A 14,406-nucleotide genomic window follows, 5' to 3' on the forward strand; every position below is an offset into this window, starting at 1 on the left:
TGCTTGTTGGGCTGAAACACCATTTTTTTTGTTGGTGCCATTGCACACTGTCTTTGTTTTACTTTACTTTGTTATATGGGGACACCTGACTGGTGCTCCAACATATTGAAGCTGTTCATGAAAGTCTGTTCTCCGGTCACAAGACCGACACTGTTCCTTGAGGATGATGATAGCTTATTCCAACATGCCTTGTTAAATGTCATCTGGTCTAAACACAGAGTTCAGACTCATATTTACCTCTGTCTCCCTTTGGTCCTTCTGGTCCCTGAGGGCCAATTGGTCCGGGAGCTCCAGGAGGCCCAAGTGGACCTGGCTCTGAAATGACAGTTTGTATCACCATTGGTGAAAGGAGTGAAACACAGTGCTATCGCTACAGCATTTGAAGTATCCACCTTAATGGATGAAACCGCACAACAAACATTCTACGTACCCCCAAGGTTTCCTGGACTTCCAGGTAGGCCTGGCTGGCCTGGGTCACCTGTGTGAAGAAATTGGACAGTATGAAGTAGTGTGTGCCAAAAAAAATAAAAAGAGGGAAATGGTTCAAGCAACAGAAAGTGAACCTCATTCTTACCTGGGTATCCCCTTGGTCCTTGATCACCTGGAAAAGAACAAGGGGTTAATGTATTTGCCCAGGGTCTTTAAAGCAGTAATTATAGTTCAACCAACTGACATATTATCAAGAATCTCTGCATTTCACCTCAAGTACCAACTTATACTAAACAATGGCAAAGGTATGCATCATTGCAGATGGGCTGCCAAGCCAAACTCACAAATTCACCATAATAGAGATTCACTGCATTCTAGGAGGTGCTTTACTAAATAAGATATGATATGACAGGGCCGACTGCAACTCTGTGAAACATCTGCCAAATTTCACAACATCTGGTGTCAAATATGTTTATCACTTGTGAAGTTTCTGCTGGGCAATATACAGCTCTGTTTGGTATTTGACCAGCCTACATCTGATATTCTCACCCTGAGATCCTTTAGATCCTGGTGGTCCTGGTGGTCCAGAAAAGTATGATCCTGAAATTAAAATTAAACACATCTGTTAAAACTTACAGTAGCTATTAACATACAAAATAAAAAAGTGATGGTGCAGATACAGATTCACAGCAAACCTATCCGCACAACTCACAATAAAATGGTAAAACCTTTAATTCCTTTAAATGGCTATACCTAGCTGAGAGCACATAGAGCATTTCTGCACCATGCTCTTTGGACAGCTAGTGAATTTAGGGTGAAGGCTGAACTGTATCTCCATAGATGAGGAGTACGAGTTAGAGATGCCAGCAGTCAGTGGTATCACACATGAGGGCTACAGTGATGGCTCTAGAGACCGTGTTCAGAGAAACAACTACTGCGACTAATACTATCTAATTCTTTTTATTTCAGCTGTAGTCTTCTAATAAAAAGCAGTGGAAATAAAACCATAAATCTATGAGAAATGAAGGAGTGTAGTGGAAGCTGACAAACAAATTTAAGTTTGGAAAGAATATAAACAAAATACTTGTCCAAGGGACATTCATATTTTGAATGAATCGGGGGCTCTGCCCCCTGCTCGCCAACTTCCATGTGGGCCCTACGTGCTAATCATTTCTCGGATCTGACACTTATGATGAATCGTGCTGTGTTTTTGGATAAACATGAATATCAACTCTGTCTTTGATATCTCTGTCTTTGGAAACTATTATCGCTGATAATTCATCACGTTTGTTAATTATATATGCAAGCGTGATCTTTCGGATTCATATGGAAATCCAAGAAAACTTCTTTATCTGCGTTTTTCAGATCAATTTCGTGTAAAGTGCGATACTTTCGGACGTATGGATTTGTATCCATTATTGGCTGTAGAATTTCTAATATGTCCGATCGTTTAACTCTTTCGATTCTATGTTGCATCGCTTCTCTGTGATCATAAATATAAACCTGACCGAATTGTGGCTTCTTCAGAATTAAACTTATAGTAGCTTTAATTGTTGCGGGACCACAGATTCTCATAGCGTATGGTCCTGAATCGTGTAAATCTACGTTTTGTGCATTGAATGATCCAAACGTGAACAGATTATTGTAGGTGCAGATATTTTGCCTGTAGTGTTTGTGGATTTCACTTTTACCAAATAAGAAATCTTTTATTTCTCGTGTATATGGCTTTTCATTAGTAAGAAACCCTACTTTTCCCTGATGGCAACAAGAATTCGATGATCTACAAGTTCCGACTTAAACTTTAAAGCCAAACAATATCTGCATACTTCTGTCATATCACCTGTATCCATATATTTGATCTCTTTTCACTGTTGTTATTTCACTGAGTAATAATTTCCGTTTGTTAGCGCTAATGCAATCTTTACTATCATTTTTTTGAGACTTTCGAATTTTAGTACTTTCATTATCTCTAACCTGCTCTGCATGTGTATCACGCCAACATTTTTGGACCTCTTTACAACGTTCTACTTTGTCTTTTACTCTTTATTTTTTATTTCCGCCCCCGCTTGGACCTGTTAGATTTTCAGTTCCACTTGGGCCGAGCTGATTATAACTTTCCTTATTTTTGGAATTTGCTCTTAGATTATTATTGTTCTTTTTTGAATTCTTTTCTCTCCAACGCTTTTTGGCTTCTTTTCAACGCCCTGCCCTTTCTTCTTCACAAAGTCGTCGTATAAAATTATTGTCCAGAAAAGGACTACATCAAAGGAATCAAATAGATTGTATGTCTTGTATTAAAATGAAGAAAACTAAAAAAATTTATAAGAGCTGTGAGCACAGGAATTGTGTCTGACAATAGCGTTCACACGGATGAGAGGTGAGTGGACAGTGGGCGTGGTTAAATCTCGTCAAGCGGGACTTAAAATGATCTCTCTGAGAAAGTCTAGTCTCATCCCAGGATATGTTTACATAATAGAGAGATAAGAAATATATAAAAATATTCACTTATGCAATACCAACATAGTTTTTACCTGATCTGGACATACTGCCAGTGACTAGGAGCCGAGAAAGAGTGAGGTGTCCACTCTGATTGGAGATTTACATTTACTTATTTGGCTGATGCCTTTATCCAAGCCGACTTACAACATTTCTGATACAAAGTGAAGCTGTAGCGACACAGAGGCTGGATGTGATCAGCACTAGCTGTGGGAGGTGATCTTGGGCAGATAGAACCCAACCCATTCCTTTCATTATTCTGGTCCAAATCCATCTTTTTCTTTTTGTCAGCGCAAGTCCAATTAGTAGCTATGCACCCTGTTTTCTGAAAAATTAATGATGGGGCACTTTCTGTAGTGTTACCCAATATTTTGTTGGATAGGTTGGTATTGGTGGCAATATGACAAGGTCCTGAGGGCTACAGGTGACAGTGATATCCGTTCACAATTTGGGTTTTATTTTGGATCTTAGTTATAACATGAATGTGTGCTGCATAGTCTTTAACGGAATTACACCGAGCTCTGCGCAGATTGGTGAGGACACAAGCTTCTTTGTGATGAGGCTCAAAGGGACCTGGAGCTTACCCAGACAGCACAGAGCCAGTCCAAGATGGCACACTCACATACAGTCCATATCTAGTTTTAAATCATCCTCACAGAGAGGATACACTGGGAAGAAATCTGAGCATTAAGGAAACTATATATACACAGAGAGGAAAGGTAATTTTAGCCAGATGGCACCATGGGAAGGAAAGGGAATCAGGATCTAAATACATCCATATCCCATAATAAAACATCAAACAGACAACTCAGAACTGAAAACGGGTAACAAAATGAATGACTAACCTGAATTTGGAATGAAGGTCCCTGGTTCTCCCTTTGGACCTGGTGGACCAGGCTGGCCAATACCTGAAAAATACACGAGTTTACATTACAAGACAAACACTAAACCTAAAGAAAGCAGAATGCTGCGCTACGCATAATAATATATAATAGGTCCTGCCATTTACTGTCCATTGAGACAACACGTAATAATTATATAACGTATAACGTAGCAGCAATTATATAACGTAGCAGAACGTATAATCTAGGGAGCTGGGGGGATTTAGCCCTCCCTCTTAAATTGTATGTGAATTTCCCCTTGGGATTAATAAAGTATCTATCTATCTATCTATCTATCTATCTATCTATCTATCTATCTATCTATCTATCTATCTATCTATCTATCTATCTATCTATCTCTAGCTAAAGAGTCATTTATGAAACTCTGGATTGGGAGGAGAGGCTCTATAAAGTATCTATCTATCTAAAATGGTGAAAATAGAACATTTACATCATAAAGTCATGATACAAATTTTTTTTGCTACACATCTTATTGTGGCCTACATTTCCCTTCAGTTATGCAGTGTGTGCCATGCCTATCTTGGTGCCAGCCATATCACAAACTAGAACTTACTTTTCTTTTCAATTTTCCCCTGAAAAGCACACAAACCAACAAGTAAAACGTCCTCGAATTCTGAGAAATGGCCCACTGAAATTTTGTGATGAGATGCCACAAAAAAATCACCCCAAAATGTTCAAATGGGCAATCTCTTGAATTTTACAGCATAATTTGCTTTGTGTGCATAATGAGGGGTTTGGGGACAGTTGGGTGACTACACTATGAACTCTAAATTGCTATAAAGCACATGGATCTTCTATTTTTTCTGAAGATTTGGATTCTTTCTCACACAAGAAAGCCAATTAAGTGTTTAAAATGCAGTTTATGGCCTCCGTGTTTCTGTCTCTGCACTTGTCGTTGCATGAGAAGGTCTGGCCCACCACTGGTCAGGGATGTCACCTGTGGTTGCTCTGTGACCATTTCCTTGAGACCTTGGACTCTACTTTATTCAGACTCTTTTGGAAAACCAATAACCCCTGCAAATGGGTGTAAATGTCCATTCTCTACCAGACAGAGATGAATGATGTGGGTACAGGCATGTGCCACTCTTGACCGGTGGGAGCAGTTAGAGGTCTGAGGAGCTAATTGGACAGCTTTAAGATTCTGTAAGGTGGGTAGGCACTGAGACTGAACATAAAAGAAGATTGTCTGTTGCTGTTTGGTGCCTTTAGTTCTTGTTAATCTAAGATGCTGGCACAAGTTCTTTACAAGGCACACTCCCCAAACTGCATGTTCTGCGGCAAGAGCTTGACTTGTCCATATTTACCCCAATCCTAAATACTGTTCTGTTTAAGAAGATAGCAAGCTTACCTGGATCCCCTCTTGGGCCGGGTGGGCCTGGAATGGCTGGACCTTAGCAGAAACAAAAATCAAGGTACAAGTTAGAGTGTCATGTCTGCTGAACAAGGCCATGCTTGGGCAGCACAGTAATAATTCTGATGAACAGTGCAGCCACAGATCAAAACACAAAGCACACATTTTCTGGACTTCTTTATGTTGCATTTATATTCGTTCTATATGAGATGTGTACAAAGACTCTTTTCAAACATAAAAGTCCACAAACAAGATAGAGCTAACAATCAAGTGCGAAATCTTTTATATAATTAAAAATATGCCAGAATGTTCACATAATCAAGAGGGAAAAAGAGGTGTCTTGGATAACCCGATAATTTATTGGACTAATTCCCGTGAACAACATTTGAATAAGATAATAAAAAGCCACAGTGGCTAATGTCTGATGGCTGGCTGTCTTGTTTCTCTGAACCAAGCCACTTGGAACTGTGCTGGAGCAGAGCCTTGACTGAGGTCCTCTTGTGGCCTTCCTCTGCCCTGACAACAGTTTGGCTCAAAAAAGTTAAATCCACATTAAATGTCAAGCTCTGTGCTACTTTTTCTCTAATATGCAGATTTTTGTCCTTTGAAACCTGTTTTGAGGTTTTATGTATTTTTGGGTTTGTGAACCTAATTTGCAGTGAGCCTGTACCCCCCACCATGGCCTGGCCTGAAATATGAGAGGACATCTGAAAAAGGGCCAGAAGAAAACAAAAAGAGCTTTAAAAGTCCACATAGACACAAAGACGACATGTAGACTGGATGAGATGTTTGACTGAGTTGGAGCCCAGTACCTGTGAGGTGTGACACAGGAGCACTGGCCACTGCCTTTGGGAATCTGACCTAATAACTCCAGTTTTTATTTAAAGTGACACCTGGTGCCTGCTAAGTAGACATCATTACTATTGCTCATCATACTGCTTTATTTCCACCAGGTTTGATTAGTCAAACTCAGATTAGAAATACTACATACAGCAGCGTTTCTCAACCTTTATGTATTTGCGACCCGAGTTTTCTTAACAGTTTTAATTCCACCCTCCTATAGTTTTTTTGAAAGGAGCACACTAATACCAATTTGTTCTTTTTTAATTAATGATATATCATAGATGCATATTTTATTATACCTACTTCACTTTTATCGACATTTATCTAACTCTATTTTTATTTTTCTAGTATCAGAATGTAGTTTAATTTAAATTTGTTTTGGTTTCAATAGATGTATTTTTCATATTTTCAATTCTTGTTTTCTTTTTTTCACACCCTCGCGCCCCCCGCCCCACAATTTGAGAACCACTGACATACAGTATCATTTAAAGAAGATAAAAACAGCACTAAACCCTTTGTTCAAGTGCAGTGGACAATGTGACGAGTTACACAAAGCCTAAGGCCCTTGGTAAGCCACATCCCGCAAAACCATAAAAAGAACACACACACAATCCAGTTCAGCACAACAGGTTTCAGAACTGAAGTACTGAATTATTCATTATCAATAGCAATTTCTTAAACTGGTAACCTGCTGAGTTTACCTGGTGGTCCAGGGGGTCCTGGTGGGCCAGGGATTTGTGAAAATGTTTCTGTTTTGGACAATTCTATAAAAACAAAAGTAGACATGCACAAGTTGTTTAATTCTCTATGTTTAGTAAAAATCAGAGAAGCCAGTCTCATTAATTTACTTTATATAGTGCCTTTCACATTTATGAGGAGTGGTGTTACCCACTCTATAATACGAGAACAATATATTGTTGTTTAATTATGTATACAGCTAACAAGAAAATCAAATCTCAGTGTTTCCTTTTTTATGATTCATTTGATTTTGCTTTTACCCACAAAGGACCAGGAGACAACCTAACATAAATAACACAACACACAAGGTCATAGGGATCCTGCTGTGGCAAAATCAGGCCCAAAAGAGGACGGGGTTGTGGACAGGGCATCCATCCATCATGGAGCCTACTCACTCACACACATACACACACACTCCTGCAGGCTAAAGATTAACGTAACCTCATACCTTTGTCTATGTTGACAGAAAACCAGACCTCCTAGAGAAGTTACCTATGCAGACGCTGCAAGGCAGCAACACAAAACTACTGCATCATCAAGCCTCACTCAGCATTCACCAATATATATATGATGTGGAGGACCCAGCCGGGACACCTCCATGCTGGAAGGACTGGGGGATCCAGCGTGGCCAGAACGTTATCTCCCCTGTAATGCTAGATGGCAGCCCCCCTGGGTTGCAGCGGTGCCTCGGACTCCCACAGAGTTTCATGGGAATGGGAGTTTGGTGCTGCCCTGTTGGGATCCGTGGGTGCCGCCAGGGAGTGCTGAGCCTTGGAGCGCAGCTCTTCCACCACACCCAGAAGTGCTGCTGGAAGAAGGTCAACGAGCACATCTGGGTGACCAATATAAGGGGCCAGCAAGCAGTATTCCAGGAGCCAGAGTCGGGAGGAGGAGGAGGAGGAGGAAAGAAAAGGACTGCGAGATAAAGAGAAAATAAGAAAGCAAAGATAAAGAGTAAAGAAGGTGTGTGTGTTTGGGCTTATGGGGACACTGTAAATAAAATTCACGTGTGCTTTTTGGACTTGTGCCTCTAGCGTCTGTTTGTGTCAGGTTAGCGCGTTATAGCGCCATCTATCTTCCACAACGAGTACACGTGGAGCACAGGCAGGATAAATCGCATGGACACGGTCACAAAATGAACCAGAGGTGAGGACACAACTGGCAACTACTATGGACAAGCAAGCAAGTATTTGTAGAGTGTAAAAAAAGAGAAAAGGTAATGGACAAGGAGATCAAGAGGTTAAGATGGAGTGAAAAATACCAGGGGATACCAAAAATCAGTATGAAATTTACGAATACAAATTCTGTCAAGGGCAGAAGTCAGTGATGAGGTCCTGTGGCATCCGGTATTATGGTCTGTTAGGAATTGGACTGCAGTCTGCATGTCATTCCAGTGTTTCCCGATGCTTTGACTACATGTGTGTGTAGCTTCCATTCTTTTATGGTGCAGAACTGCCTGGTGCCCAGCACTGCTACAGTGCATAATTGTAATCGTTGTTTGGGTTCCCATATATCTTGCTTGGTTGTAAAGATTCACAAATATTAAACCCTCCTTTTATCAGCTTTATCTAATATTTGCTTTTTTCATATCAAGCTCTTTTACTCTATAACTTTATGAAATCCTAACTGGATCCAAATCCTTGTCTATAACATGGACAGAGCATTTTGTGTCGGGATTTCTGCTGCAGTGCAAACTTTAGTGGTTCACCATCTGTGCCAATGCATGAGCAGTGGCTTTTGATAGTGAGATGCAACCTAAAAGAAGGCAGAAACAGTCTGTTTTTATGTTGGTGCACCATCTTTGTGAATGCAGAAACAATGTATTTTGTTAATCTTGCTGCAGTAATATGCTTTGCTTCTAGATTTAAACATATTTGTGAGAAATAAAAAAGAATCCCAACATTTGCCCTGAATGTAATAACGTATCATGATATTTTTTACAGTACTCTACTGTAAAGATATCTGCCCTAGCTGCAAATATTATCTGGGTTGCTTCTTTCAAGAAAAGTCTAAAGTTTAATGCTATTTGCACCCGTGGGCTTACAAGTTTGTTATTGTAGTTTTCAAAAAGCTTACATACAGTAAATATGTATTAAAGGTGTTTGCGTTTCACTCTTCCATATTCTTCTGTATGCTCTCCCTGACAGTAAGTGGCTTTACAAGCAGAAGGCTTTGTCTCTAGGAGTCCATTGCTCCCTCAACAGCGAAGGCACTTACTTTCTGAATAGGAGCCTGATGAAGACTGGGATGTGATAGCAGCCTCGCCTTGCGCACCCCTCTCTCCACGTGCACCCTTGGCACCTATGTAAGAGAAGCAAAGAATGCTAATGTAACTCCTTCAAAAATAAATTTTGGAGAAAACCAAATTGTTTTTTGTTCATTGTCCAGAAAGTTCTGGCTGTTCTAAGGTAGCAGAGTAAAATAGGAAGATGGCTTACCTGGCTGACCAGGAACTCCAGCTGGGCCAATTGGACCTGAAGAGAACACAAACATTGCATTACTATTATCGTTCATTTAACGGAACACAATCTTCTCAACATTTAGTTTTGCTCATTTAATCTCGTCATTGCTAAAAGCTCCATGTTGTTTCCATTTTAGAACATATGAAATTTGATAAACAAAAGGAGACCACTCAGTCCATCAAGCTCGTTTGTTTAGCTAATAGCTGAGCTGTCCCAATATTTCATCCAGATTCTTCTTAAAGGTTGTTAAGGTTTCCACTTCAACAATATGGCTCAACAGTTTGTTCCAAATCCCCACAATTCCTTGCATAAAGAAGAGCTTCCTGGCTTCAGTTCTAAATGCACTTCCTTTTAATTTCCATTTTGGCTCCTGACTGGACGTCTCTTTGATTCTCAGTCAAGGTCTGTTTTGAGACCCACACCAAAAAAAACACACTGAGACAAACACAGGCACAGTCACTTCATTCTACATCAGACACGGTACCTGGAAGTCCAGTGGGTCCTGGTGGGCCAGCAGGGCCAGGTGGACCAGGTGGTCCGGGGAAAGCCACAGACTTTGATCCTTCTGAAAGGAGAGAAAGTGAATATTCAGTAAAATACAATAATCAGACTTGGCGTAAGTGGTTAATTAACATCTTCAGTAATTAAATCTAATCTAACATACATCCATCTGTTTTCTTTTCTATTGGATAGGTGTAAGGAGGTGCATTTATCCTTCGTGTGTCAGATGCCAGGCCAATGCCCATCACAGGGCACACTCACATACACCCCTGGTCAATGGAGATATGCGAGTCAGCCTAACCTGAATATCTTTAGGATGCGGAGTGTAAATGGAATACTCGGAGAAAACTGACATGCACACGGAGAACACACAGACATTCATAGCTTGAAATTGTTAACCCAAGACTCTGAAGAAGGGCGGCACGGTGGCACAGTGGTAGTGCTGCTGCCTCACAGTTAGGAGACCCGGGTTCGCTTCCCAGGTCCTCCCTGCGTGGAGTTTGCATGTTCTCCCCTTGTCTGTGTGGGTTTCCTCCCACAGTCCAGAGACATGCAGATTAGGTGCATTGGCGATCCTAAATTGTTCCCAGTATGTGCTGTGTGTGTGTTACCTGCGGTGGGCTCACGCCCTGCCCGGGGTTTGTTCCTGCATTGCGCCCTGTGCTGGCTGGGATTGGCTCCAGCAGACCCCCGTGACCCTGTGGTAGGATATAGCGGGTTGAAGAATGACTGACTGACCGACTCTGAAGAAACAGAGCTACCCACAGTGCCACCCTAAGAGGGTCTGTCCAGCTGCTAAGCCTCCATAATTCAAGTTTAGGGTCCAGAGTATGAACCACACTGTCAAACTCACAACTGCATTGCCAGTTAAACTGGCATAAACATCTTTTAAGATGTGGAAGAAGACCAAAAAAGAAATCCATGAAGACTCCACATAGACAGTGATTTGTGCCTTCATAATACAACATCAACGCTAGTGAATTGGCACCCTATGCAGGGATTTTTTTTCTTTTGAACCTGAGGCTGATAGGATAAGTGGCTGCCACCTGCAAACCTGTACTGGAATAAAAGGGTTCAGAAAAATGAGGGAGTGCAGGAATTAATAAATATTTTTGAACTAGCTTCAGGGGTCCATTTTAGCCAGCATTAAACAACACTGGAGTAGATGCCAGCCCACTCACCCTGGGCCAATTAAGAGTCACTAATCCACCTAACCTGTGCTCCTTTTTGGATGCTGAAAATTGACTCCTGCATGGGGAGAATGTGCAAAGTCCACATAGGAAAAGGTCATGCCAGCAATCAAAATGAGGCCCCCAAACAGATGTAGCTGCAGGGTAATCTCTGTGCCCATTTTCTGACTTCTAGTATAATAGAACAAAACAATCTCATACTCCCTTATTGCAAAAGAAAGGAGATTATCCTGGCAGCACTGGGTATAAAGCCATTGCAGGGCCCACTCACAAGCACTTACACGGGGCCAATTTAGACACATCAATTAACCTGCATGGTCTTTGGGGAAAAAGCAGGAAAACCTGCACTGACAAAAGGAGAACATACAGGCTCCACACTGGAAGCACAGGACATGAGATTTGAACTCAATAAGATGGATCTGTGAGTGGCAGTGGCAACTGCTGCCCCAATGTTCTGTGCATAATGTCAGTAATTTAACATAACAGCTTCAAAAGGCAGTGCTCAAGATCCCATTTTGATTCATATTCATATTACTATTAAAATGTGGGGTTGACAGAGTCACTCTGCCTGATCCCTGGTGGTGACAGATGCCCCCAGATTTGACAGGTGACTACAAGGACAGCACCCAAACCCCCAACCCCTCGCAATCTCACCCAAACTTGACACAGTTTGTTTTGTTAACAGTAAGACAGCATATCTCGTTCTCACCTGCATTGATGATTCTGCCTGGGTCTCCTTGGTCGCCTTAAGTAGATGAAATAAAAATAGACACGCGCCATTAGGTCACAAGGTTCAGCTTACTTGCATGCCACATAGTGTCCTATACAGCTGCTGCACTAACTACTGGGTCCGATAAAAGGAATTCTCAACAAGTGATGTGAATTGTCTAAGGATATGACTCTGCACTGAAGCTCTTCCATGTAATTCCTTCCTGACGAGAGAACGGTCCAAGAGTGGTACTTGAGATGGTAATGTTGACTAGGTGCTCAATAGGAGCAATACAAACGTTCAAAAGGCTGTTTAGTGTGGTGGGGAGCTCAAGAATGACCCCGGGCTGCCTGCAGCTCCAGTGGGATAGTACCAAGTCAGCCCCCTGTACTGAATTAAGTTTTAAGGCCACAGGCCTCACACTATGATGAATTCCACTGCCAAGATTCTACACCAAGAGACTACAGGGGGGCAGGCAGGGCAGAGCTGGTACAAGCAGGGTGGCTTCCCTCAGGACAAAAAATGGAGTTAGTTAGGTCCAGTGGACCAGCAAGTCCTACACCTGCACATTATGGGATGGCCAGGATGGACAGACAGCACTACACTGTATACTGCACAGGTTTGTGGAGGGCAGGATCCTTCTCCACATGACCATCATGGTCAAAGTCTTCCATGAGAGCCCTGAATACCATGAGGACTGGTTGATGTCATTTATGTTAGGTAGAATGCCTAGAGGGGGCTGGGTGGTCTTGTGGCCTGGAACCCCCGCAGATTTTATTTTTTTCTCCAGCCATCTGGAGTTTTTTTTTTTTGTTATTTCTGCCCCCCCTGGCCATCAGACCTTACTTTTATTCCATGTTAATTAGTGTTCCCTTATTTTAATTCTTATTTATTTTGTCTTTTTTCTCTTTCTTCATCGTGTGAAGCACTTTGAGCTACATTGCCTGTATGAAAATGTGCTATAGAAATAAATGTTGTTGTTGTATTATGTCAACAGTGAAATGTTCTAATTAGCGCCGAGATCGTACAATTTAACAACAGTCCTCTCCCAGTCAACCATTTTGTATAATGAAGGCCGTTTCACTCTTCCCCAAGACTGGCCAGTGATGCAATTCGATCCAGTCTAGTGGCAACACTCCCTACCATATTTGTACTTTAGTCTACGTGACTTTCCCTTTTGCTGCCCGATGCAGTGCCGACTGTAAACCACAAGACTGCCAGTTCAATGCCCATCAGTGTCACTTCTCCTCCCAGAAATAACAGAAGTACAGCTGGAGAAATTAAGAAACAAACTAAAAAGATTGACTGGTGCGTTCCTGCTGACAAGAAGGACCAGGCTCCTGCCTTTCATGACTAACACAAGGCCTCTCTGTCATGGCTGACACTTTGGTGACACACCATGCAACTCTTTATTGCCGAAAACGAACATGAGATGGAGGGAGAGAAGACCCCGATATAAAAACACAGTGAGTCGCTTTCCAGATTCTTTCCTCACACCTACGGTGACTCCCACAGATTAGGAGCTGCCATTTGATCAAACGCAGTACGGGTTGCATGCCTTCGAACAGGCCTGATAACAGACAGCTTGGCAATTAGCAAAAGTGCTGGCAGACACTGCTGACCTCGAACTCTGCCTTCAGCGCAATTTCAAAACTTAACAAGATAATTATACCTTTAGAGCCGGGTGCACCTGGATTGCCTGGGAGACCTGGAATAAAAGTAAAAGGAACAAGAGGGAGTTAAAGGTACAGCGGAGGATCCTCACCTCTCACCCCACTGTGTGTTCATCTTCTGCCCCACACAGACACAACCATGCACTCTGTCCTGGATGTCATCATTCAATTTTTATCTATCCTGGTAATGCCCAGAAATTCCTAATTCATTAAAAGAGTGGCTTACCAGTCATGGCAGAGAATGATCACAAAAAGAACCACTAAGTAGCAAAAGGCACTAAACTTTTTTGTAACGCTTCCTTATGCCTAGCTTTCTGACGAAGTGGCACTCTTTAGCACACCTCTCATCACTCTCCTTTTCTAAGCCCTGTCCTGTTTTTCTTGCTATCAGTGAGCCTTTGCTGGACTAACCACCCAATGTCAAGTGTCTCTGTATGAGAATCAGCTGGCCCTCAGACACTCGCCCTCCTCAAGACAGCAGTAGGGCATGCTCATTGCCACTGTACCAAAGGAGCTGTCGTTCAGTGCACCTGGATAAACTTTGGCTTACAGAGTTGAAGGCTACATATTTGAGGGCTGCTTCTCCATATGAAGAACATGACCAATGTGAATTTTTGCAGTAACAGAGGAGATTGGAGTTTGTACTACACTGCCAGTTGCCGTACGCTGCAGCAGCCTGCTAGAACTGCATGGCCCTCTAGAGGTACCTGGTGTCACTGCACCACACTTGGCCTCAAAGGACCAGGTTTTCAAGGTGTCTACCACACCACATTTTCTTGACAGGCAGGGCTACGCCTGGAGTACACCCTACACCTACATGACATCTGCTGCTCCCTGCTGGCCTGGAGGAGTTGTATGTGACTCTGCCAGTTTATTTTGCAATGCACTGTTAATAGACATGGCTCTGCCTCTGTCTCTCTTCGAGGTGCCTTTAGTGATTGTTACTGCTTGCTCCTGAGGATCTCTGAATTGCAGGCAGACACAGTTTATATCACTTAACTCCAAATGAAACAAAACTACACAGTCAGTGAAGGATCACAACAACAACAAAAACAAGCTTAGAAACTGCTAGATTACTAAATATTTCTAAATATTTACCAGTGTAACAATGT

General features: G+C 42.0%; 1 protein-coding gene across 1 annotated transcript in view; it reads right to left on the reverse strand.

Annotated features, from left to right (window-relative positions):
• col17a1b (collagen, type XVII, alpha 1b) overlaps nucleotides 1-14,406 on the reverse strand; it is a 75,857-nt gene that overhangs the window by 17,367 nt on the left and 44,084 nt on the right. The window contains exons 33-44 of the mRNA XM_051922614.1: nucleotides 13,294-13,329; nucleotides 11,622-11,657; nucleotides 9,706-9,786; nucleotides 9,198-9,233; nucleotides 8,977-9,060; nucleotides 6,723-6,785; nucleotides 5,176-5,217; nucleotides 3,771-3,833; nucleotides 979-1,029; nucleotides 575-601; nucleotides 431-478; nucleotides 238-315 (exon numbers count right to left, since the gene is read on the reverse strand). Coding sequence (XP_051778574.1) covers nucleotides 238-315; nucleotides 431-478; nucleotides 575-601; nucleotides 979-1,029; nucleotides 3,771-3,833; nucleotides 5,176-5,217; nucleotides 6,723-6,785; nucleotides 8,977-9,060; nucleotides 9,198-9,233; nucleotides 9,706-9,786; nucleotides 11,622-11,657; nucleotides 13,294-13,329 — 645 coding nt within the window. The remainder of the gene's footprint in view (nucleotides 1-237; nucleotides 316-430; nucleotides 479-574; nucleotides 602-978; nucleotides 1,030-3,770; nucleotides 3,834-5,175; nucleotides 5,218-6,722; nucleotides 6,786-8,976; nucleotides 9,061-9,197; nucleotides 9,234-9,705; nucleotides 9,787-11,621; nucleotides 11,658-13,293; nucleotides 13,330-14,406) is intronic.

This window comes from Erpetoichthys calabaricus, chromosome 2 (assembly GCF_900747795.2).
Source record: "Erpetoichthys calabaricus chromosome 2, fErpCal1.3, whole genome shotgun sequence".
Taxonomy (NCBI): domain Eukaryota; kingdom Metazoa; phylum Chordata; class Cladistia; order Polypteriformes; family Polypteridae; genus Erpetoichthys; species Erpetoichthys calabaricus.